At 41.0% G+C, this 23,335-nt stretch overlaps 1 protein-coding gene across 9 annotated transcripts in view; it reads right to left on the bottom strand.

Moving 5' to 3' along the window:
- The window catches only part of CRYZL1 (crystallin zeta like 1), a 53,317-nt gene that overhangs the window by 11,563 nt on the left and 18,419 nt on the right, over positions 1 to 23,335 (bottom strand). For all 9 annotated transcript variants that reach the window (XR_010154470.1, XM_054675292.2, XM_016947156.4 and 6 more), the window contains 5 exons: positions 21,268 to 21,340; positions 16,286 to 16,330; positions 13,114 to 13,182; positions 2,945 to 3,078; positions 1,777 to 1,888 (listed from right to left, as the gene is read on the bottom strand). Coding sequence is in view for 8 of the 9 variants with exons in the window: in XM_054675292.2 (XP_054531267.1) it covers positions 1,777 to 1,888; positions 2,945 to 3,078; positions 13,114 to 13,182; positions 16,286 to 16,330; positions 21,268 to 21,340 (433 nt within the window). In the remaining variant the exon portion in view is untranslated. The remainder of the gene's footprint in view (positions 1 to 1,776; positions 1,889 to 2,944; positions 3,079 to 13,113; positions 13,183 to 16,285; positions 16,331 to 21,267; positions 21,341 to 23,335) is intronic.

The raw sequence follows: 23,335 nt of genomic DNA on the forward strand, positions 1-23,335 counted from the left end.
AGAGAATTCCTCTTAGAGCTGCTCAGATTAGTGGTGTAGTCCAACAGAGTAATCTAGGATTTGGAGGCAAGGAGGAAGAGGACAAAAGGGAAAGGGGGACAAGCAATCTAGGAAAGGCAAATTAACAAATAAGAAATTTCCCTTCGTTCATGTTCTTTTTTTTCATACCATTCATGCTTTTTTTTTTTTTGAGATGGAGTCTCGCTCTGTCACCCAGTCTGGAGTGCAGTGGCGCGATCTCGGCTCACTGCAAGCTCTGCCTCCCAGGTTCACGCCATTCTCCTGCCTCAGCCTCCCGAGTAGCTGGGACTACAGGTGCCCGCCACCACGCCAGCTAATTTTTTTTTTGTATTTTTAGTAGAGACGGGTTTCACCATGTTAGCCAGTATGGTCTCCATCTCTGGACCTCATGATCTGCCCGCCTTGGCCTCCCAAAGTGCTGGGATTATAGGTGTGAGCCACTGTGCCCGGTCCATTCATGTTTTTTTTTTTTTTTTTGGGGCGGACTGTCGCTCTGTTGCCCACGCTGGAGTGCACTGACACGATCTCGGCTCACTGCAACCTCCACCTCCCAGGTTCTAGCAATTCTCCTGCCTCAGCCTCCTGAGTAGCTGGGATTACAGGCGTCTGCCACCACGCCCAGCTAATTTTTGTATTTTTAATAGAGATGGGGTTTCATCACGTTGGCCAGGCTGGTCTTGAACTCCTCACCTCAAGTGATCCACCCGCCTCGGCCTCCCAAAGTGCTGGGATTACAGATGTGAGCCACCACGCCCAGCCTGTGCTCTTTCTCCATTCTATTTTCAGATCTCTTCTTTTTCCTTTTCTCCTCCTTTCTCCAGCCCCTGTATTGCCTTCCTTCTATTTCTTGGTTATCTCTGTCACAAGCATAATGTAACAATGGAAATAATGTGAGCTTTACTGTCAGACAGGCCTGGGTTCAAATCTCATTCCAGTCCTTTATTAGGTGTATATCCTTGGAGAAGCTAGTTCTCTGAGGCTTGTCTCTAGTTCTTCCACACCCAGCCTGCATCAGGTGTTTCTAAACCGCATCAAAGTTCACCTAATTCAAAGTTAAGTAAATTGTTGAAAACAATGGGGAAAACAGGAAAAAACATTGAAAAATGTAAGTTTAAAAAAACATAATAAAAATTAAAACTATCACTTAAGTAAACTGGGGCTGGACATGGTGGCTCATGCCTGTAATTCCAGCACTTTGGGAGGCCAAGGTGGGTGCATTGCTTGAGCTCAGAAGTTTGATACCAGCCTAGGCAACATGGCTAAACCCGTCTCTACAAAAAATACAAAAAATTAGCTGGGCGTGATGGCATATGCCTGTAGTCCCAGCTACTCAGGTGGCTGAGGTGGGAGGATCATCTGACCCTGGGGAGGTCCATACTGCAGTGAGCCACCACTGTGCCATTGTACTCCAGCTGGGTGACACAGTGAGACCCTGTTTCAAAAAAAAAAAAAAGCAAATTGGGAGATAGCACGTACACTGCATTTTGAAACTGACTTTCATTTGGGATTTTATAAATTCTTTTTTTTTTTTTTTTAAGATTATATATAGATGAGGTCTTCTATGTTGCTCAGGCTGGTCTCAAACTCCTGGGCTCAAGCAATCCTCCCACCCTGGCTTCCCAAGGTGCTGAGATTACAGTTGTGAGCCACTGCACCTGGCCAAGGATTTTGTACTTGGTTTTACAAGTACATTTTTAAAGGTGATTTTCCTTCAAAATTTCCTGTTTTAAAGTCTGTGCTCATAATATTACCCACCTATGGGAGGTCTGAATCTTTCAAGGCACTGCTTATCTTCAAGGCTGCATGCTGTTGAAATCACTTTGGCTCCTCTATGATGTGCTAACTGAATAGCTATTGTACCAAATGCCTGTGTAGAAAAACATATACAGTGGGTGTATGGTTATAGAACAGAGGCCATATCGAATTATTTCTTTATATTATTTAATAAAGTATAATTCTCTAGTGTTACTTTAGTATATTTTAAAATGTTATCTAATAGGAAAAGAGCAAAGTTATGGGCAAGTTTAATAGGGGAAATATTTGATTGACTTTCTTCTTTACAAGGGGTGGTGGAAAAGCTGCATGTCACACGCTGTCACTCAGTCTGACCACAGCACATAATTTCAAGGATGGAGGGCCACATTCAGACACATGGCCTTGCAAAGAGAAAACTGGGCCTTGTCAATGCGATGGTCTAAGCCAATTATATACTATATATGGGAGTCCAGCTATCTCTCTTTGAAGATCAAAACACTTCAAAAGCTCCATCCTGTTCAGACCTATAGGGTAAGTTCGGGGAAACACTACTATCCTGATGTTGGATATCAGGCTGAAGCCAGTGCTGAAGACAGCTTTGCCTTTTCTTCAAAGAAAAGCAGGAAGAAAGCATTTCATCACAAGCCAGTTAGAAAATAAAACTATAAGTTAATTTCAAGATTTTCTTAACATTTTTAGATGACAATATTTTATGTATTCTTTTAGTGTCTTGAACTATTTTTGATATATGTAATATGTTTAAATTAGGACATGTTGATCTTTTGTGTGATCCATCTATACATAAAATGCCAATACTTGATCAACGTAAGTGTGAGGGTGGGAAACAGGCTACAAACCTGTTAGGGAATTCTGGACTACGACTTCAAAGGCTCATGCGGCATCTTAGGCTTTGTCTAACAGGAATGAATAAAAATGGCTTGTCTTTTTAATGTACCAGCAGATTCAAAGTCATAAACTAATCACACTAAATCTAACTTTGATCTTCTATTGATAAAAGCTGCTTATTATAACAAAATAGGACACTGGAAAAAAAGTCAATCAATAAGCTATTGGCAAAGAATTATATTAGCAAATGGATGGCTCATTGCTAAATTTCCTAAGTTTACTGTATGCTTGTCTGTTTCTTAACAAAACCATTAGCACCTACACTTGCTCCATCCATTATCAGCACTGATTTTCCAGGAGAGAGATGAGAAAGATAATGCAGAGCTGTATAGGCACGCACTCCATCCCGAATGCTTCCTGCTGCTTCCGTCCATGTGACCTTTTCTGGTTTATGAACTACCATAAAGAACAAGAAGAAACAATCTGTTAGCAAGTCCCACAAGTCCTACCTCCTGGATCTATTTCTCTCCATCTCTAGTACTACTATGGCCCTGGTCCAAGCCCCTACTCCCATTCTCTCTCACCTACAATACTTTCCATTATTTGCCTATGAATAATTCTCCATATAGGAGTAGGTGTGTGTGTATTTTTAAAACTTTTTATATTGTGAAATAAAATGTGCAGAAAAAGTATGTAAAATATAAAATACAGCTGGATGAATAAATATAAAGGAAATATGCAAAGTTAACGGTATACCATCCTGGTGGAGAGAGAGCACAACCATCACCCCAGCAGCCTCTTCTCTCCTCACCAAAGGTCACCACCATTCTCATGCAATTTCTTATTTGTATCACTCATTAGTACGCATTCCTAAACAATACAATTTCCTGGCCTGGCGTGGTGGCTCACGCCTGTAATCCCAGCACTTTGGGAGGCCGAGGCAGGCAGATCACGAGGTCAGGAGATCGAGACCATCCTGACTGACACGGTGAAACCCCGTCTCTGGCCGGGCGTGGTGGCTCACGCTTGTAATCCTAGCACTTTGGGAGGCCAAGGCGGGCGGATCACGAGGTCAGGAGATCGAGACCACGGTGAAACCCCGTCTCTACTGAAAATACAAAAAATTAGCCAGGCGTGGTGGCGGGCGCCTGTATTCCCAGCTACTCGGAGAGGCTGAGGCAAGAGAATGGTGTGAACCTGGGAGGCAGAGCTTGTAGCGAGCAGAGCTCATGCCAATGCACTCCAGCCTGGGTGACACAGCGAGACTCCGTCTCAAAAAAAAAAAAAAAAAAAAAAAAAGTAGCCAGGCGTGGTGGCAGGCGCCTTTGGTCCCAACTACTGGGGAGGCTGAGGCAAAAGAATGGCGTGAACCCGGGAGGTGGAGGTTGCAGTGAGCTAAGATTGCACCACTGCACTCCAGCCTGGGTGACAGAGCAAGACTCCGTCTCAAAAAAAAAAAAAAAAAAAAAAAAAAAAAAATTCATATTGCCAAGGCTTTAAACTTTATCTGAATGGAATCATACCATATGCATTCTTTTCTACCTTGCTTTTTATGTTCCATATTATGTTTTTAAGGCATCCATTCTGTGGATGAGGCTGTTAGAGCACTTTCATTCTTGTTGTCTTATGGCATTCCAATATATTAAAAACACCTTCATTTGCTTACCCATTGTTTAGCTGATGAACATTTGTGTTGTCTCCAATTTTTGTCAGTTACAAACAATGCTGCTAAGTGTGTTCGTATATGAAAAATATTGTTACACCGTGCATGGGTTTTCCTAGGATATTTAAATTGGAGTGGAAATCCTAGGTCCCAGGTATATTATCTGTTCCTTAACTACACCTTTCCAAAGTAATTACATCAATTTACTTTCCCACAGTAGTGTCCTGTTGCTGTGAATGTCCTTGTCAACTTGTAGAATGATCACATTTATACATTTTTACCAATTATGTAGGTAGGTAATAGTTTCTTACTATGATTTTAATTTGCTTTCTCTGACTACTAAAAGAGGTTGAGCATCTTTCCATGTTTACTGGCCATCTGGAATTCCTTTTGTGAATTCCTTTTTCAAGTGTTAATCAATTTTTCTATTGTTTTGTCTTTTTCTTATTTAGAGCTTTACAGGAATTCTTTATATATTCTAGAGAAGTCATTTGTTCATGTGCTGTAAATATTATTTTCAACTTTGTGCCTTCTGTTTTCAATCTCTTTAACAGTATCTTTAAAAAACAGAATCATCAGAATGATATTTTAAAAAGATAACTGACATCCTAACAATTCCCTGCTTAAAATTTATCAATGGCTTTACACTGTACTTGGAACCAAATGCAACTCCTAATATAGTTTAAAAAGTTCCGCATGATCTGACCGTGAAACTATTCCTTAACATGTTTCACTATTTAATTTTTGTTTTGTATTTATGCTGTACACTGATGTAATTTTTCCGCAATACAAGAAATTCTTTTTTTTTTTTTTTTTTTTTTTTTTTGAGATGGAGTCTCACTCTGTCGCCAGGCTGGAGTGCAGTGGTGTGATCTTGGCTCACTGCACCCCTCCCCCTCCTGGGTTCAAGCAATTCTCCTGCCTCAGCCTCCCGAGTAGCTGGGATTACAGGTGCACACCACCAGGCCTGGCTAATTTTTGTATTTTTTTAGTAAAGACGGGGTTTCACCATGTTGGCCAGGCTGGTCTCGAACTCCTGACCTCAGGTGATCTGCCTACCTTGGCCTCCCAAAGTGCTGGGATTACAGGTGTAAGCCACCACGCCTGGCCAAGAAATTCTTTCTCATTTTACCTAAGATCAACTTTATAACACTTTCACAGTCTTTACCAGCTCTTCGAAATGCTTCCTCTAGTAGCAATGATTCATGTGGACTAGCCAGAGTAGTCAGCACTGCATTTAGCAACAAACTAGTGCCATCTAGTGGGCGAAGTGGAGCATTCAGACATGCATGTTGAAATGCTCAGACAAGAGCTGAGAATTAAAACAGTAAAAACATATTAAGCACCAGGTGATAGCATACACAGTACTTTATTCCTTAGGTAACTCTTTAAGATAGCTATTCTCCCAATTTTACGGATGATGAAATAGGGTTCAGGGTAATTGATTAATTTGTCTAATGCCACATAGCTCATAAGGTGAATATATGACTTTAAAGCACATCTATTTCAACAGTGCACGCTCAATCAACGTATAATTTACTTATTGGGAACATCTTCTATCAAAAGGATTGGGACTACCATATTTTTATTAAAAACTCAATCATGTTGTCCTTAAAGAAATGCTAACTGCGGCCAGGCAAGGTGGCTCACACCTGTAATCCCAGCACTTTGGGAGGCCAAGACTGGCAGATCACCTGAGGTCAGGAGTTTGAGACCAGCCTGGCCAACATGGTGAAACCCCGTCTCTACTAAAAATACAAAAATTAGCCAGGCATGGTGGCAGGCACCTGTAATTCCAGCTACTTGGGAGGCTGAGGCAGGAGAATTGCTTGAACCCGGGAGATGGAGGTTGCAGTGAGCTGAGATCGCGCCATTGCACTCCAGACTAGGTGACAGGGCAAGACTTTGTCTCAAAAAAAAATTGCATGGTTAGATGTGGGTTAATGTCAACACACTTGCTTTTGTGTTGGGGGTCCACAGGTGTTTATTATGTTATAAAAACTAAACAAATAAGGCCAGGTGCAGTGGCTCACACCTGTAATCCCAGCACTATGGGAGGCCGAGACAGGCAGAGCACCTGAGGTCAGGAGTTCAAGACCAGCCTGACCAACATGGAGAAACCCCGTCTCTACTAAAAATACAAAAAATTAGTCAGGCGTGGTGGCACATGCCTGTAATCCCAGCTACTTGGGAGGCTGAGGCAGGAGAATCACTTGAACCCAGGAGGCAGAGGTTGCAGTGAGCTGAGATCACACCATTCATTGCACTCCAGCCTGGGCAACAAGAGTGCAACTCCATCTCAAAAAACAATTAAACCAATAAATGAGAGCCATATTTCAGCATCTAAGAATTATAATTTGATCTCTTTCTAGTTTAGCTCCAAAGGAATAAAAACAACAATGCTGAAAATTTTGAATGAAAAATAAAATTAGTTTTAGGCTTGACAGAATTGCTTAAGAACTGAAAAGTACAAAAGAGTTGGAAGAATTACTCTACTCTTTAACTCTATTATCAAGTTTGAGAAACAGGACTAACACCACATTTTGGGGGAATGTTTGAAACATAGCTCTTTGGTTTGGTAAAGAACAGACTTATTTGAGTTGAAAGTGACTGAGCACTGAGCACTCATTAAACAATCATGAAGGCTGGCATAGTGGCTCATACCTGTAATGCCAGCACTTTGGGAGGCCAAGGCGGGAAGATCACTTGAGCTCAGGAGTTAGAGACCAGCCTGGGCAACATGGCAAGACAGTTTCTACAAAAAAAAGTTAGCCAGACATGGTGGTGCATGCCTATTGTCCCAGCTACTTGGGAGGCTGAGGTGGGAGGATCGCTTGAACCCAGGAGTTTGAGGCTGCAGTGAATTGTGATCATTCCACTTCACTGCAGCCTGGGCTACAGAGTAAGACCCTGTCTCAAAAATAAACAAGCAAACAAAAAACAAAACACCAAAGACAAATTAAAAATAAAAACAAATTATATACAAAAAAAAAATCACCAGGAAAGTAATAGAAACTAAAATAGAGTTGTGGTGAACTGAAAGTTTTCCCCTACAAACTTGCCGGGAAACTGAAATTATTCCCTTTTACAAAAGGCTGGAGCTACAACAGAGATTACAGGTTATTCAGTTGAGTGTCCTCATTTATAGATGCAGTCAGCATGCCTAGGATCTAGCCTAAAGGTCACACTGTTAGTCATCATTCTTTTTTTTTTTAACATTGTAAATTGACAAGTTATAATTGTATAAATTTATGGGGCACAAAATGATGCTATGATTTACGAATACAATGTGGAATAATTAAATCAAGCAAGTTAACATAGCCATCATCTCAAATACTTAACATATTTTATGATGAAAACATTTGAAATTTACTCTCAGCAATTTTGAAATGTACAATACTCTATTATTAACTATACTCACCATGCTGTGCAAAGAACTGAAAATAAAAACATATCCCTCGGCTGGGCGCGGTGGCTCACGCCTATAATCCCAGCACTTTGGGAGGCCGAGGTGGGCAGGTCACCTGAGGTCAGGAGTTCGAGACGGGCCTGGCCAGCATGGAGAAACCCCGTCTCTACTAAAAATACAAAAAGTAGCCAGGTGCGGCGGCTGGCACCTGTAATCCCAGCTACTCGGGAGGCTGAGGCAGGAGAATTGCTTGAACCTGGGAGGCGGAGGTTGCAGTGAGCTGAGATCACGCCATTGCACTCCAGCCTGGGCAATAAGAGCAAAACTCCATCTCATGAATAAACAAATAAATAAAAACATATCCCTCCTGTTTAGCTGAGATTTTATACCCTTTGTCCATCAACACTCCATTCTCCCCAGCCCGCAGCCTCTGTAGCCACCTTTCTACTCTCTGCCTCTATGAGTTTGTTTTAGATTCCACATAGAAGTGAGAACATGCTGTATCTGCCTTTCTGTGCCTGGCTTATTTCACTCAGCATAGTGCTCTCCATTTCCATCTGTGTTGTCACAAATGACACAATTTCCTGCTTTTTAAAGGCTGAACAGTATTCCATTGTGTATATCTATATCATATTATTCATTCATCTGGACACTTAGGTTGAGTCCACAACTTGGCTGTTGTGAATAGTGCTGCAATGAACATGGGAGTGCAAGACATCTGATTTCAAAGCTTCCGGGAAAATATCCAGAAGGAGGATTACTGAATCATATGGTAATTCTATGTTTTGATTTTTGAGGAACATTCATACACTTTCCATAATGACTGTACTAGTTTACATTCTCACCAATAGCGTACAAAGTTTCCCTTTTCTCCACATTCTCGCCAATACTTACCTTTCGTCTTTTTGGTAACAGCTATTCTGACAGGTAAGAGATGGTATTTCTTTGTGGTTTTAATTTGCATTTCCCTAATGATTACTGATGTCGAGTATTTTTTCACACGTCTTCCTTTGAGGAATGTCTATTCAGGTCCTTTGACCCTTTTCTAATTGTTTTTTTCTTCTTGCTGTTTTCTGAGCTCCTTCTATATCACTATATTAACCCTTTATCAGATGTACAGCTTATCAACATTTTCCCCCAGTCTGTAGGCTGTCTCTGCACACTGTTGTTTCCTTTGCTGTGTAAGAGGTCCTTCTTAAAGTACTACTTTTTTTCTGAGACAGGCTAGAGTGCAGTGGCGCAAATACAGCTAACAGTAGCCTCAACCTCCTAGGTTCAAGCGATTCTTCCTTCTCAGCCTCCCAAGCAGCTGGGACTATAGGCACACACCACCATATCTAGTTATTATTTATTTATTTTTTTTATTTCTTGTAGAGATGGGGTTTCACCATGTTATCCAGGCTAGTCTCGGACTCCTGAGCTCAAGCAACTGGCTCTGCCTTGGCCTCCCAAAGTGCTGGGATTATAGGTGTGAGCTACTGTGCTTGGCCTAGTATTTTTTTTTTTTAAACAAACTTTTTGTTGAGATGATCTTGCTATGTTGCCCATTCTTAAAGTCTTTCTTTCCTTCTCTTCTCTTTTCTTTTCTTTTCAGACAGAGTCTCACTCTATCGCTCTGTTGCCCAGGCTGGAGTGCAGTGGCGCGATCTCGGCTCACTGCAAGCTCCGCCTCCCAGGTTCACGCCATTCTCCTGCCTCAGCCTCCTGAGTAGCTGGGACTACAGGCACCCGCCACCACGCCCGGCTAATTTTTTTGTATTTTTTAGTAGAGAGGGGTTTTCACTATGTTAGCCAGGATGGTCTCGATCTCCTGACCTTGTGATCCGCCTGCCTCAGCCTCCCAAAGTGCTGGGATTACAGGCGTGAGCCACCATGCCTAGCCTTTTTTTTTTTTTTTTTTTTTTACAAAATTTTATTTGCTGGTAGAGACAAGCAAGTTGCCAAGGCTGGTCTTGAACTCCTGGGCTCAAGCAATCCTCCTACCTCAGCCTCCCAAAATTTTGGGATTATAGGCGTGAGCCACCACACCCGGCCTTAAAGTACTTATTTTATGCTATTTTATTTTTTTGAGACAGAGTCTTGCTCTGTCGCCCAGGCTGGAGTACAGTGGCACAATTTTGGCTCACCTCTGTCTCCTGGGTTCAAGCGAGTCTCGTGCCTCATCCTCTCTCGAGTAGCTTGGACTACAGGCATGTGCCACCACAGCCGGCTAATTTTTTATATTTTTAGTAGAGACGGGGTTTTGTCATGTTGGCCAGGCTGGTCTCAAACTTTTGAGGGGTTCCACCCGCCTTGGCCTCCCAAAGTGCTGGGATTACAGGCATGAGCCACCACGCCTGTCGTACTTCTTTTAAAGAAACATTTTGCTGTGTTTTCTTCCTCAAGGAATATCTGCAATTGTTTTCTCTATATACTTTAATGGATTTCTGGACTTTAATCCATCCTCCTGATTTATAAATAAGGTAGAAGAAAAAGGCCATTTGTGTGGTTTGCCGGTCTTAGCTTAAACTTTATAGCTAGAAAATGGATGCTCTAATTTGCTTTTCTCCTTCTGGTCCATGTCATAATTCTCCAGTGTTCATCAGTGCCTAAAGGAATGGGCCTTGTTTGGTTGTTTTTTTTTTTTTTTTTTTTTGAGACACAGTCTTACTCTGTCACCGAGGCTGGAGTGCAGTGGCACTGTTGGCTCACTGCAACCTCCGTCTCCTGAGTTCAAGCGATTCTCCTGCCTCAGCCTCCCAAGTAGCTGGGATTACAGGCGCCCACGACCATGCCCGGCTAGTTTTTATATTTTTAGTAGACACGGGGTTTCACCATGTTGGCCAGGCTGGTCTCGGACTCCTGACCTCAGGCGATCCACCCATCTCGGCCTCCCAAAGTGCTGGGATTACAGGCATGAGCCACCGCACCCAGCCAATTTTTGTTGTTTTTAATAATTTATCTTCTATAGCAATTTAGTTTTGGTTACTTAATGAAAAGACTCCATATTCACAACGTACTCAAAAGAACAGGGCAATAAGGCCAACCATTCAAGGAAACTCTGGGGCCAAAAATAGGATAGTTTCCTGTAAAGGAGCCCGTGGCAGTCCTCAAATTTCAAACTGCACAATTTCAAGATAGCTCTGGATTAGAGACTCTCACTGCGTGGTATTTGAAAGAGGTCTTTATCTTTCAAAGGAAGACACACACTTGGCTCCTCACTAGGCTTCATGTACGTTCCAATAAGTGCAGGCCTCAGATCTCTGAAAAAGTGTCTTTTGGAAATTAATTTTTAATAAAATAATAAAGTATTATTGGAAATTTTAGATATAATGAATGACATTAATTTAAATAAAAATTACTTTAAATTTATAATTTTAGAAATGAAATGCCAAAGATTTGGTAGCCTAGCTCAAGTTACTGCAAGGACTTAACTGAGTAAGATTACTATTTTTGGAAGACCCAAATCCAAATTAGCCTCTGTCCCCAAAAGGTCTGATTAGAGATCACATTATTTAACAAAAGAACTTAGGAAAAGGTTTAATTCAATAGTTCAAGAACATAAGAGAAGGTATTTGCAACTATGGATATGGTATGAAGAACATAATGAATTCCAGCATAAGAAATATACGCTGGCTGTACCACTGGAGTCCTGGTGTATCCACTGACCACATCTTCCTCCCCTGCTCACACAGGTAACTTCCACCCAACTTTCCATCCTCTACCTTTTCTCTATATCCTTAAATAACATATGCTTAAATTTGTACATTTTTGAACTGTATATAAATAAATGGCATGGGACTGTTTGTATTCTTCTGTAACTTGCTTTTTTCACTCAATGCTGTTTGTGAGAATCATCCACTTTGATATGTTTAGCTCTTACTCATTTTCACTGCTCAATAGAAATTCATTCTATGAATATTTTCAATTATCTATTTGCTTGGTGATGGACATTTGGGCTGTTTCCAGTTTCTTTCACTATTACAAATAACGCTGCTATCAACTCTTAGTGTATGCCTCCTAGTGCACATCAAATTTCCATAGGCTACATGAGTGCAATTACTAGGTCTGGTATATATACATCATTAATTAGATAATGCTAAATTGTTTTCTAACATATTTGTACCAACTTACACTCCAGCACATGAAAGGTTCCATCATTCCACATCCTTCCCACACTTTGGGATGGTCATTTTTTTTTTTTTCTGAGATGAAGTCTCACTCTTGTCACCCAGGCTGGAGTGCAGTGGTGCCATCTCGGCTCCCTGTAACCTCCACCTCCCGGGTTCAAGTGATTCTCCTGCCTCAGCCTCCCGAGTAGCTGGGATTACAGGTGTGCGCCAACAGCCCAGCTAAGATTTTTTGTATTTTTAGTAGAGACAGAGTTTCACCATGTTGGCCAGGCTGGTCTCAAACTCCTGACCTCAAATGATCTGCTTGCCTCGGCCTCCCAAAGTGCTGGGATTACAGGCGTAAGCCGCTGCGCTTGGCTGATGGTCAGACTTTTTAACTTTTGTCAGTCTGGTGGATGCATAATGTTATCTCTAAGTGGTTTTAATTGCTTTCCCCTGATTACTTAGGAGATGAAGCAACTGTTTAATATGGTTTCATGAAGTGTGTGTGTGTACGTGTACTTTAAATATTCAAAAAATAAATTACCATAAGAAAAATTAAAAACGAATATTTCAGTTAAACTCAACACTAATCAAAAGATATTAGAAACCAAAGATAAGTGCTCCTTTTTTTTTCTTTTTTGAGACAGAGTCTCGCTCTGTCACCCAGGCTGTAGTGCAGTGGTGCAATCTCAGCTCCATCTCCAGAGTTCAAGCAATTCTCATGCCTCATCCTCCTGAGTAGCTGGAATTATAGGTGTGTGTCACCACGCCCAGCTAATTTTTTTGTCTTTTCAGTAGAGACCAGGTTTTGCTATGTTGGCCTGGCTGGTCCCAAACTCCTGGCCTCAGGTGACCTGCCCACCTTGGCCTCCCAAAGTGCTGGGATTACAGGTGTGAGCCACCACACCCAGCTTGAGATGAGTGTTCTCGATTCTTTCCTGTCTCAAACTCTCCATGTACTGTCTAAATTTTATACGTTTTTTATTTCAGTCAATAACCAAGAGTAAAAAAAAATTTTTAATTCTGATTAGGGATATAATTTAAGAGCCAAGAGAGAAATCACTTTTCAAAGATCTTACCATGAGCAGTGTTAGTAAAACTTAAAGGTCTATATATTGTTTAGTCTGAATATGAATTTTATGAATACTAATTATAAGCTAGAAGTATTCACATGACCAGCCAACATTTTTTACATACATGACTGGCTAATGATACTTTATTAAGTACAACACTTATGGTAGATTCAAAAAAATTAAAATGTTATTAAACCCTATGTCAGTGAAGTAAGACTTATGTGAGCTCCAAAGTACTGAATTGCTACATACCCAAGTAATGCTCATGTACTCTAACAACTTCACAAAGTCCAGGGTCTTCAGAGTCCAGGGGCAAAATTCCTAAAAATCAAAACAAGAAATTAAAGGGATATAAGTCAAAAATTCATTCCTAATGAGAGGCAAGTATTATTACAAATTTTGTTCAGTGAAATTTTGAGGAAGGTTCCAGTAATTACTAGTGTGGACAAGAAAAAATTCAGAAATGGGACGGGAAGTGCACTGTGCCACTCCTGCTATCGCTTTCTTCTTTCCCCTCTGAGTGACAGTAAGATGATGGCTGATGTTATAGAACAAAGTCAGAGTCTTGGGAGCATCTGGACTCCTTGTTAAAACTCTCCCTGATGGGCTGGGCGTGGTGGCTCACGCCTGTAATCCCAGCACTTTGGGAGGCCGAGGCAGGTGAATCATGAGGTCAGGAGTTCGAGACCAGCCTGGCCAACATGGAGAAACCCTGTCTCTACTAAAAATATAAAAAATTAGCTGGGCATAGTGGCAGGCGCCTGTAATCCCAGCTACTCAGGAGGCTGAGGCAGGAGAATCGCTTGAACCTGGGAGGTGGAGGTTGTAGTGAGCTGAGATTACACCACTGCATTCCAGCCCGGCCAACAGTGCGAGACTCCGTGTCAAAAAAAAAAAAAAAAAAAATTGTCCCTGATGGGTTGGGCATGGTGGTTCACACTTGTAATCCAACACTTTGGGAGGCCAAGGCAGGAGGATTGCTTGAGGCCAGGAGTTCAAAGCCAGCCTGGTCAACATAGTGAGACCTCATCTCTACAGAAGAAAAATTTAAAGATTAGTTGGATATCATGGTATGCACCTGTAGTTCTAGCTATTGAGGAGGCTGAGGCAGGAGGATTGCTTGAGTCCAGGACTTCAGGGCTGCAATGAGCCATGATTACACCACTGCACTCCAGCCTGGGTGACAAGAGCAAGATTCTGTCTCAAACTAACAAACAAATAAACAAAATTGTCCTTGATGCATAGCTACCTTCCTATAGTTTGGTTCCATAACATACCTCAGTATGTTTCAATTCTTTTTTTTTGAGACAGAGTCTCGCTCTGTTGCCTAGGCTGGAGTGCAATGGCGCGATCTCAGCCCACTGCAACCTCCGCCTCCTGGGTTCAAGCGATTCTCCTGCCTCAGCCTCCCGAGTAGCTGGGATTACAGGTGTGCACCACCACGCCCAGCTAATCTTTGTATTATTAGTAGAGACACAGTTTCACCACATTGGCCAGGCTGGTCTCGAACTCCTGATCTTGTGATCCACCCACCTCAGCCTCTCAAAGTGCTGGGATTATAGGTGTGAGCCACCACACCCAGCCAGAGTATGTTTCTAATAAAATCCCATTTTTCTTCTAAGCTAGTCTGATTTTGTTTTTGGTTTCTTACAAAAAGAATCTTGAATAATACAGAGTGCCACTGATTTCCTGAGCAGAATAAAAAGACAAGAAAGAAATAATCAATTCTCCAGGATAATGCCTGAGTCAAAGGCAATACTATAAAAAGCTGATGAAAACTTTCTTACAAATCTATCCTTTAAGAATTTCAAGCATGCTATAATTTTAACGCTATAAGGCTAAATATTTTTTCTTTCTTTCTTTTCTTTCTCTCTCTTTTTTTTTTTTGGACAAGGTCTCCCTCTGTCACCAGGCTGGAGTACAGTGGTGTGATCATGGCTCACTGCATCCTCAAACTTCCAGGCTCAGGCGATCTCCCACCTCAGCCTCCTGAGTAGCTGGGACTACAGGTGTGTGCCACCACGCCTGGCTAATTTTTGTATTTTTTATGTAGAGTCGAGCTTTTGCAATGTTGCCCAGGCTGGTCTTGAACTACTGGGCTCAAGTGATCTTCCTGTCTTGGCCTCACAGAGTGCTAGGATTACAGGCCTGAGCCACCACATAATATATATTATATGGCCCTATATAATACAAGTTATATAAATGTTTTCTAACTTTATGTCTTCCACAGAGAAATGGAAATTTCAAGGACTACTATAAAAGTCATAGCCTATGTTTGTGTGACTGTCTAGGATGCAGGTTGCAACTATAAAAGTCATAGCCTATGTTTGTGTGACTGTCTAGGACACAGGTTGCAAAATTGCAAAAATACTGTGGATTTTAAAAAACAATAAATGTTTCAAGTCAATTTTTAGTTTTACAAGAGTTGTAAGAGAAAAGCTCTGTATGATTTCAGTTGAAACGGTGCATGGAGCTTCTATATGGCCCAGTCAGTCAGCAGCCTTCAAGCATGTGACTTGTAACTTTCCTTCTCCCTAAAGACTTCAGTCTGGCCACAGACTAAGCATCTGCCAGAAAAAGGCTACACCAAGCACTATAGCAACTATGATTATCTTTTTATCTATAAAACTGTTCTACAGCTAAATATATATATATTTTTATTATACTTTAAGTTTTAGGGTACATGTGCACATTGTGCAGGTTAGTTACATATGTATACATGTGCCATGCTGGTGCGCTGCACTCACTAACTCATCATCTAGCATTAGGTATATCTCCCAATGCTATCCCTCCCCCCTCCCCCCACCCCACCACAGTCTCCAGAGTGTGATATTCCCCTTCCTGTGTCCATCTGATCTCATTGTTCAATTCCCACCTATGAGTGAGAATATGCGGTGTTTGGTTTTTTGTTCTTGCGAGTTTTAAATGTTCTGCTATTGCAATCAAGGTCCCAATTTTTATCATCAATAGAAATTTGACAGTAAATTCCAAAAACCAGGAAAGTATTTCTTTCTTTCTTTATTTTTTTGAGATGGAGTTTCATTCTTCTTGCCCAGGCTGGAGTGCAATGGTGTGATCTCGGCTCACCACAACCTCTGCCTCCTGGGTTTAAGCAATTTTCCTGCCTCAGCCTCCTGAGTAGCTGGGATTACAGGCACGTGCCACCATGCCTGGCTAATTTTGTATTTTTAGTAGAGACGGGGTTTCTCCATGTTGGTCAGGCTGGTCTCGAACTCCCGACCTCAGGTGATTCGCCCACCTCGGCCTCCCAACGTGCTGGGATTACAGACGTGAGCCACAGCACCCAGCCGGGAAAGTACTTCTATATGAAGCAAGGTCACAGTGAACATTAATAGTTATATAGAAAAAACAGAGATGACAGTAAAATAGATGACTTGAAATAAGACTATGAACTATAACTTACCAACTACTTCATCATCTGGTTGAAAGAATGATACCTTGCTTCCAACTAAAGAGTGAAGAAAATTAATAGTTAATATTACAAGTTTATTAAATATAATTCTTATCTATTAAAATACATTTTTAAAATCTGTGGATTTCTAAAAAGACTGATTCTGTTTAATGTAGAAAAAAGGACCAAAATGTCAATAACATTTTGATGGTCTATAAAGACTACAGGATATACAGCACTTCAAATCTGGATTCTCTAGATATTTGGGCCATGCGGTTATTGAGACCAGGAGAAGTATCTCTCTCTTTGCCTATTTAGTTGACTATTCATTTTTTTTTTGAGATGGAGTTCTGCTCTTGTCAACCAGGCTGGAGTCTGTGGCGCGATCTTGGCTCACTGCAACCTCCACCTCCCAGGTTCAAGTGATTCTTGTGCCCCAGCCTCCCAAGTAGCTGGGACTAATGGCATGCACCATCATGCCTGGCTAATTTTGTATTTTTAGTAGAGACAGGGTTTCACCACCTTGGCCAGGCTGGTCTTGAACTCCTGACCTCAACTGATCCACTCGCTTTGGCCTCCCGAAGTGCTAGGATTACAGGTGTAAACCACTGTGACTGGCCTCTATTTAGCTGACTTTAAGGAAGAAGGAGTAAAGGAAACTAATCTATTCTATAGCTTCTATGATAATTATATTGTTTTCTACTCCTCCTGTGGCTAGCCCAATCTGTCTTTATTTTTGTTGCAGAATCTCATACAACAGGGAATTCTGAGAATGCAGCAGGACAAGCCGCAGACAAAACCCCTCAGACACTGAGTTAAAGAAGGAAGGGCTTTATTTGGCCGGGAGCTTCGGCAAGACTCACGTCTCCAAAAACTGAGCTCCCCAAGTGAGCAATTCCTGTCCCTTTTAAGGGCTTACAACTCTAAGGGGGTCCGTGTGAGAGGGTCGTGATCGATTGAGCAAGTAGGGGGTACGTGATCGGGGGCTGCATGCACTGGTAATCAGAACGGAACAGAACAGGACAGGGATTTTCACAATGCTTTTCCATACAATGTCTGGAATCTACAGATAACATAACCGGTTAGGACAGGGGTCGATCTTTAACTAGGCCCAGGGCATGGCGCTGGGCTGTCTGCCTGTGGATTTCATTTCTGCCTTTTAGTTCTTACTTCCTCTTTCTTTGGAAGTAGAAATTGGGCATAAGACGAGGGGTGGTCTCCTCCCTTAAGAAGAGTGACATTAAAATTATTTTGATTTAGGAAATAAATTCAGGTTGGTACCAAGAAGTTTTCTGGAACTTTATAGAAATGATGGCCGGGCGCGGTGGCTCACACCTGTAATCCCAGCACTTTGGGAGGCCGAGGCGGGTGGATCACGAGGTCAGGAGATTGAGACCATCCTGGCTAACATGGTGAAACCCCATCTCTACTAAAAATACAAAAAATTAGCCAGGCGTGGTGGTGGGAGCCTGTAGTCCCAGCTACTTGGGAGGCTGAGGCGGGAGGATAGCGTGAACCTGGGAGGCGGAGCTTGCAGTGAGCCAAGATCGCGCCACTGCACTCCAGCCTGGGTGACAGAGCGAGACTCTGTCTCAAAAAAAAAAAAAAAAAAAAAAAAAAAAAAAAGAAATGATATAGTTACATTGTCTCTGCATATGTAGAGAAAAAGCCTCGACTATCAGTCAATTCATTTGAGTAGTTTCATTCAAAGAGTTACAAGAGGAAAGGGGAGGAAAAAACCCCAAATATTGTTGAATGCCTCCTTGTGCCCAGCATTGTTGTGTGTTTATGCATTTAAACTTCACAATGTACCAATAAGGTAGGTATTATTATTTCTATTTAACAGACACGGAAGCTGACATGAAGTGGTGAAGTAAGTTGGAAACCTGAATCTGGAAATGGCCCCTTCGACTGGCTCTGTCAACAAAATGGCCCCAGAGTGCATTTGTTGCCACTAGCAAGTAATTCGAAGCCTGGTATTTCCACTTTCAAGTCTTTCTTTTGGAGTTTGCTTCTTCTTTGGTTCCCTCCTGTGCCATCATCCCCCAATCCTTTTGGCTTCTGATTCACTATACTTTTATCTTTCCCTTCTACTGCTGATCCCTGTCCTCCTAAGGTCACTCTGACTCTTTTTTTCTTGGTTTCTTTCATACTCCTCTTCTTTTAATTGACCCTCAAACAGTGCATTCCAAAGGGTTCTTTGTTTACATCTCTCCTCCTTTTCTAATCTATCCCTTGGAGAACTCATCAATTCTATTATTTCAAATACAACCTACATGCCGACATTTCTCAAATATGTACTTTCCAGCATAGATCTCTCACCCTTGAGCTTTAACTCATTTAATTGCTTACTAGATATTGCCAGTGAGATGTCACTTAAGTTCCTTGAACTCAGTAAGTATAAATCTAAACTCATAATATTCCTCCAAATTGGATCATCTTCCTTTATCAAATGCTGGTTCCAATTCAAGCCTGAACCAGAACTCTGTAAGCCATTCCTGGTTCTGATCTGTTTTTAATTTCGCAGTTACTAGGTCCTGCAGACTTTATTTCCTCAATATGTCTTGAATCCATCCCTCTTCTCCACCTCTGCCACCAGTGTTGAGGTTATGGACTTTGCTGTTTCTTGCCTCTTGGTCTACAACCCAACCAGTCCTCTTGCCTTTAGACTCGTTTTCCTCACATCCACCCTTCCTTCAAATGCCTACTCTAATAATCTCTCTAAAATACAATCTGATATCTAAGGCTCAACCAAAGGTCTGGCCCTTGCCTATCCTCCTGCTTCATTTTAGGAAGGCAGGAATTAGTGTTCACATAATCATGAAAGTATTTTGTGCAATATCTTTTATTCTGCAATATTCGAAGGATAATTTTTTTTTCTTTTTCTTTTTTTTCTTTTGAGACAGGGTCTTGCTCTGTTGGCTCAAACTCCTGTGCTCAAGCCATCCTCTCACCTCTGCTTCCCAAAGTGCTGGGATTACAGGTGTAATCCACCAAGCCCAGCCCAGGAGGAGAATTTTCTTGACAAAATGTTTCTCTGCTACCAAGTACCATACCCTTGACGCCTGCCCAGGACTTTATCTTGCTCTAGCAATACCAAACTCTTTGTAATTCTTATACACATCCCACTTTCACTTGCTTGTCTTTGCTCATAATGTCCTCCCTGCTAGGTGTGATTCTCAACTTGCTTGCCCCTTATGATTGGGACATCTTACTCCAAGGCGCCTTTCCTGTTTCTTCTGGCCAGGTTAAGCAGTTTTCTTCCAAGCTTACATAATAATCTGCTCATGTGTGTATTTGTCTCTTCCCTAGAGAGTGAACCGTTTAAGGGCAAGGAGTTCGTTTCACTTATATCCTAAGCAGTTAGCAATTGCTCATTAAATGTAAAATGAATGATCATCTAGTTATTATATTTATTTTTCTACAGTCTGAGAAAAAAGAAACATAATTATCATTTAGCTATGTCAGAAGATTACATAGAGTATCAAATCTACATTAAAATCCCAGGTAAAACTCAAATATACTCTAACATACCTTAACACATTTATTCATTCGCATAGGAGGTAAAAGCAAACACGTTAATCATGAACCACCTGTTAGTGAATATTAAGTATAGGTCTATTTAGAAACAAATTATATCAAATGCCTGATATAAGGCTTACTGTTCTGTATGTAAAGATCATTATTTCATCATAAAAAGACAATATTGGTCATTCTATTCAATATATGATTACTTATGGATTTAAATATATAACCCCTAAATATTTACCACTGTAATAAGCTCTTCAATTATAAAATACCAATTGAGTCCTATTTTTCTTTTCAATTAAAAAAAAAAAAAAGGGCCAGGGATGGTGGCTCACGCCTGTAATCCCAGCACTTTGGGAGGCCGATGTGGGCAGATCACTTGAGGTCAGGAGTTCGAGACCAGCCTGGCCAACATGGTGAAACCCCGTCTCTACCAAAAAATACAAAAATTTGCCAGGCATGGTGATGAGTGCCTGTAGCCCCAGCTACTTGGAAGGCTGAGGCAGAGTTGCTTGAATCTGGGAGGCAGAGGTTGCAGTGGAGCAGACATCACGCCACTGCACTCCAGCCTGGGAGATAGAGTGAGACTCTGAAAAAAAACAAAAACAAAACAAAACAAAACAAAAACCAAAGAAGCTAGACAAAGCCAGGCATAATGTCGTGTACCCGTAGACCATGGGTGTCCAATCTTTTGGCTTCCCTGGGCCATACTGGAAGAGAAAGAATTGTCTTGAGCAACACATACAATACACTAACACTAAATGACAGCTGATGAACCAAAAAAAAAAAAAATCATGTAATTTTTTTTCAAATTAATAAATTTTTTTTTGAGACAGAGTCTCGCACTTGTCGCCCAGGCTGGAGTGCAGTGGCACCATCTTGGCTCACTGCAAGCTCTGCCTCCCAGGTTCACGCCATTCTCCTGCCTCAGCCTCCCGAGTAGCTGAGACTACAGGCGCATGCCACCACGCCCAGCTAATTTTTTGTATTTTTAGTAGTGACGGGGTTTCACCGTGTTAGCCAGGATGGTCTCGATCTCCTGACCTTGTGATCCGCCCGCCTCAGCCTCCCAAAGTGCTGGGATTACAGGCATGAGCCACTGCGCCTGGCCAAAAAATCACATAATGTTTTAAGAAAATTCACGAATTTGTGTTGGGCTGACTTCAAAGCTGTCCTGGGCTGCATGCTGGTTGGACAAGCTTGCTGCAGACTTAGCTACTCAGGAAGCTGAGGCAGCAGGATTGCTTGAACCCAGGAGTTAAGGCTGTAGCTATGATCAGGCTGGGCAACACAGAGAGACCTTGTCTCTCAAAAAATAAAAATAAAAATAAAAAAGGACATGTTCATATAATTAAATTTAAATTTGAAAGGCTGTATATAATTTTATGTACCAGTAAACCAATTAGCTACATTTAGTCTCTTTTACCTTAGAAAATAAATACATATACTCACATCTGTATACTTACCATCTAATACAATTCCAGCAATTTCTCTCCCAACAGGAAATAAATCCTTTTTCATCTTCATTTCTGCCAGAAGCTAAATCATGACAAAGGCAGTTAACATACTATTGTCAGAAGAAATCCTGGACTCTATTATATATGAGGAAAGCGAGAGTAAAAGTCAAATCACAGAAAGAGCAAATATGGTTCAAGTTTTGGAATTGAGACAAAGCAAGTAACTTCACAAAATAGGTTTCTCTAAAGGGTAGGAAACCAAGAATTTACTGAGGCATTAGTTGATCTGCAGGACTTAGGAATGAATATTATTATTCAAATTACCATTAACATCCTTTGTTTAACATCTTTACTCTGCCAAGTATGAAGGGAAATTATGGCCAAAACATTTCTTGATTGGCTAAACACTATCAGTCATCTTACTCAGGTGAAGGGAGGGTAGTCTGGAGAGAAGACTGTTGAATAAGGGGGTGTGGCCAATGAGAACAAAGGGTTCTCCATTCCTATACCCTTTAAAATCACCTGAGTTCTCAAAAGCCTTGGGTTAGGGAGTGGGTGAGAAGTAGTGATGGATATTAACAGGTAATCTGCCATATAATTTCAGATTCATGGTGATTGGAGTTTCTTTTGGTTAAGGCTAAATTTTTAAGAGATTGGTATTTTATTAGATTGTGACCAAATTAACTGTAAGTACTTGTCTTTTGAAGTAACAGGGTATACTGTCTTTAAGCCTGTGGTTTAAGCTCCTGGCACTTAACACTACAGATGCTGAACGTATCTGTAGATACCATAATATTTTAGGAACAGTAAGTAAAAAGAAATTAATTCTCTTCTATATTTATTTTTCAATTTTCTGATCTCCTGTATTGTATACTTGATTGTCAGAAGTCTCTTTTTCAATGTGGAACATAATACTTTTCTTAAGATGTTCATATGACATTCTTATAGAAGTACTGGGTGTTTTACAGTATTTCTTTTCTATTTTTTTTTTTTTTCAGATGGAGTCTCACTCTGTCGCCCAGACTGGAGTGCAGTGGTGTGATCTCGGCTCACTGCAACCTCCGCCTCCCAGGTTCAAGTGATTCTCCTGCCTCAGCCTCCTGAGTAGCTGGGACTACAGGCACGTGCCACCATGCCCAGCTAATTTTTGTATTTTTAGTAGAGATAGGGTTTCACCATGTTGGCCAGGATGGTCTTGATCTCTTGACTTCATGATCTGCCTGCCTCGGCCTCCCAAAGTGCTGGGATTACAGGTGTGAGCCACTGTGCCTGGCCACAGTATTTCTTTTATGCACATTTGTATGGAGTTAAAACTATGGTTTTAGCAATTGCATCCTGGCTCCTTCACTTACCATAAGCATTTTCTTACATTACCCACACAGTTTTCATAACCATTATGCTTAACAGATGTGCAATATTTCATTCAACTGATTTTACTATAATTTACTATTTATTTCTGTTAGACAAGGAGATTATTTCTTAGACTTGGATTTTAATGGATTTTTCCATTTTAATAAAAACATCTGAAGACAGAAGTCTGCAGACAAGGTCTAGTACTAGTACTCTTGTGAAAAGACTTCAGGGGATCCCACTAATGCATTTCTCAAGTCATGCTCATGTTACAGAGTTGCCCAGTGAAAGCCTATACCTGGTCTGTAATTTCCTAAGTGTGACTTTATCAAAGAAGACTTTTAGGTTCCTAAAAATTATAGTCACATTATAATCCAATAAGTTATGGGTCATGTAAACTATGGCATTAATCCTAAAAAATAAAACAAAACAAACAAAAAAACGGAGTAAATGGACCTGCTCAATTTATCATGGCACATTTAACCACAGTTTATTTACCACTGAAAACATTCTATGTATTTCATGGTCAATAATGAAAGATTACTGCAGGGTAATGTGAGGTAAAGATGTATGTTTATGAGAGAGCGACACAAAAAGATATGACAGAAATATGAACCATAACTAGTAATATTAGTTAAATATCTAATTGGTAGCTAATAAACTGATTAGGTTTCTAGTTTCTATTTTATTATTTATTTCTTCCTTAATAATAGGCTTTGTTAATTAT

The sequence above is a fragment of the Pan troglodytes genome, chromosome 22 (assembly GCF_028858775.2).
Source record: "Pan troglodytes isolate AG18354 chromosome 22, NHGRI_mPanTro3-v2.0_pri, whole genome shotgun sequence".
Classification (NCBI taxonomy): domain Eukaryota; kingdom Metazoa; phylum Chordata; class Mammalia; order Primates; family Hominidae; genus Pan; species Pan troglodytes.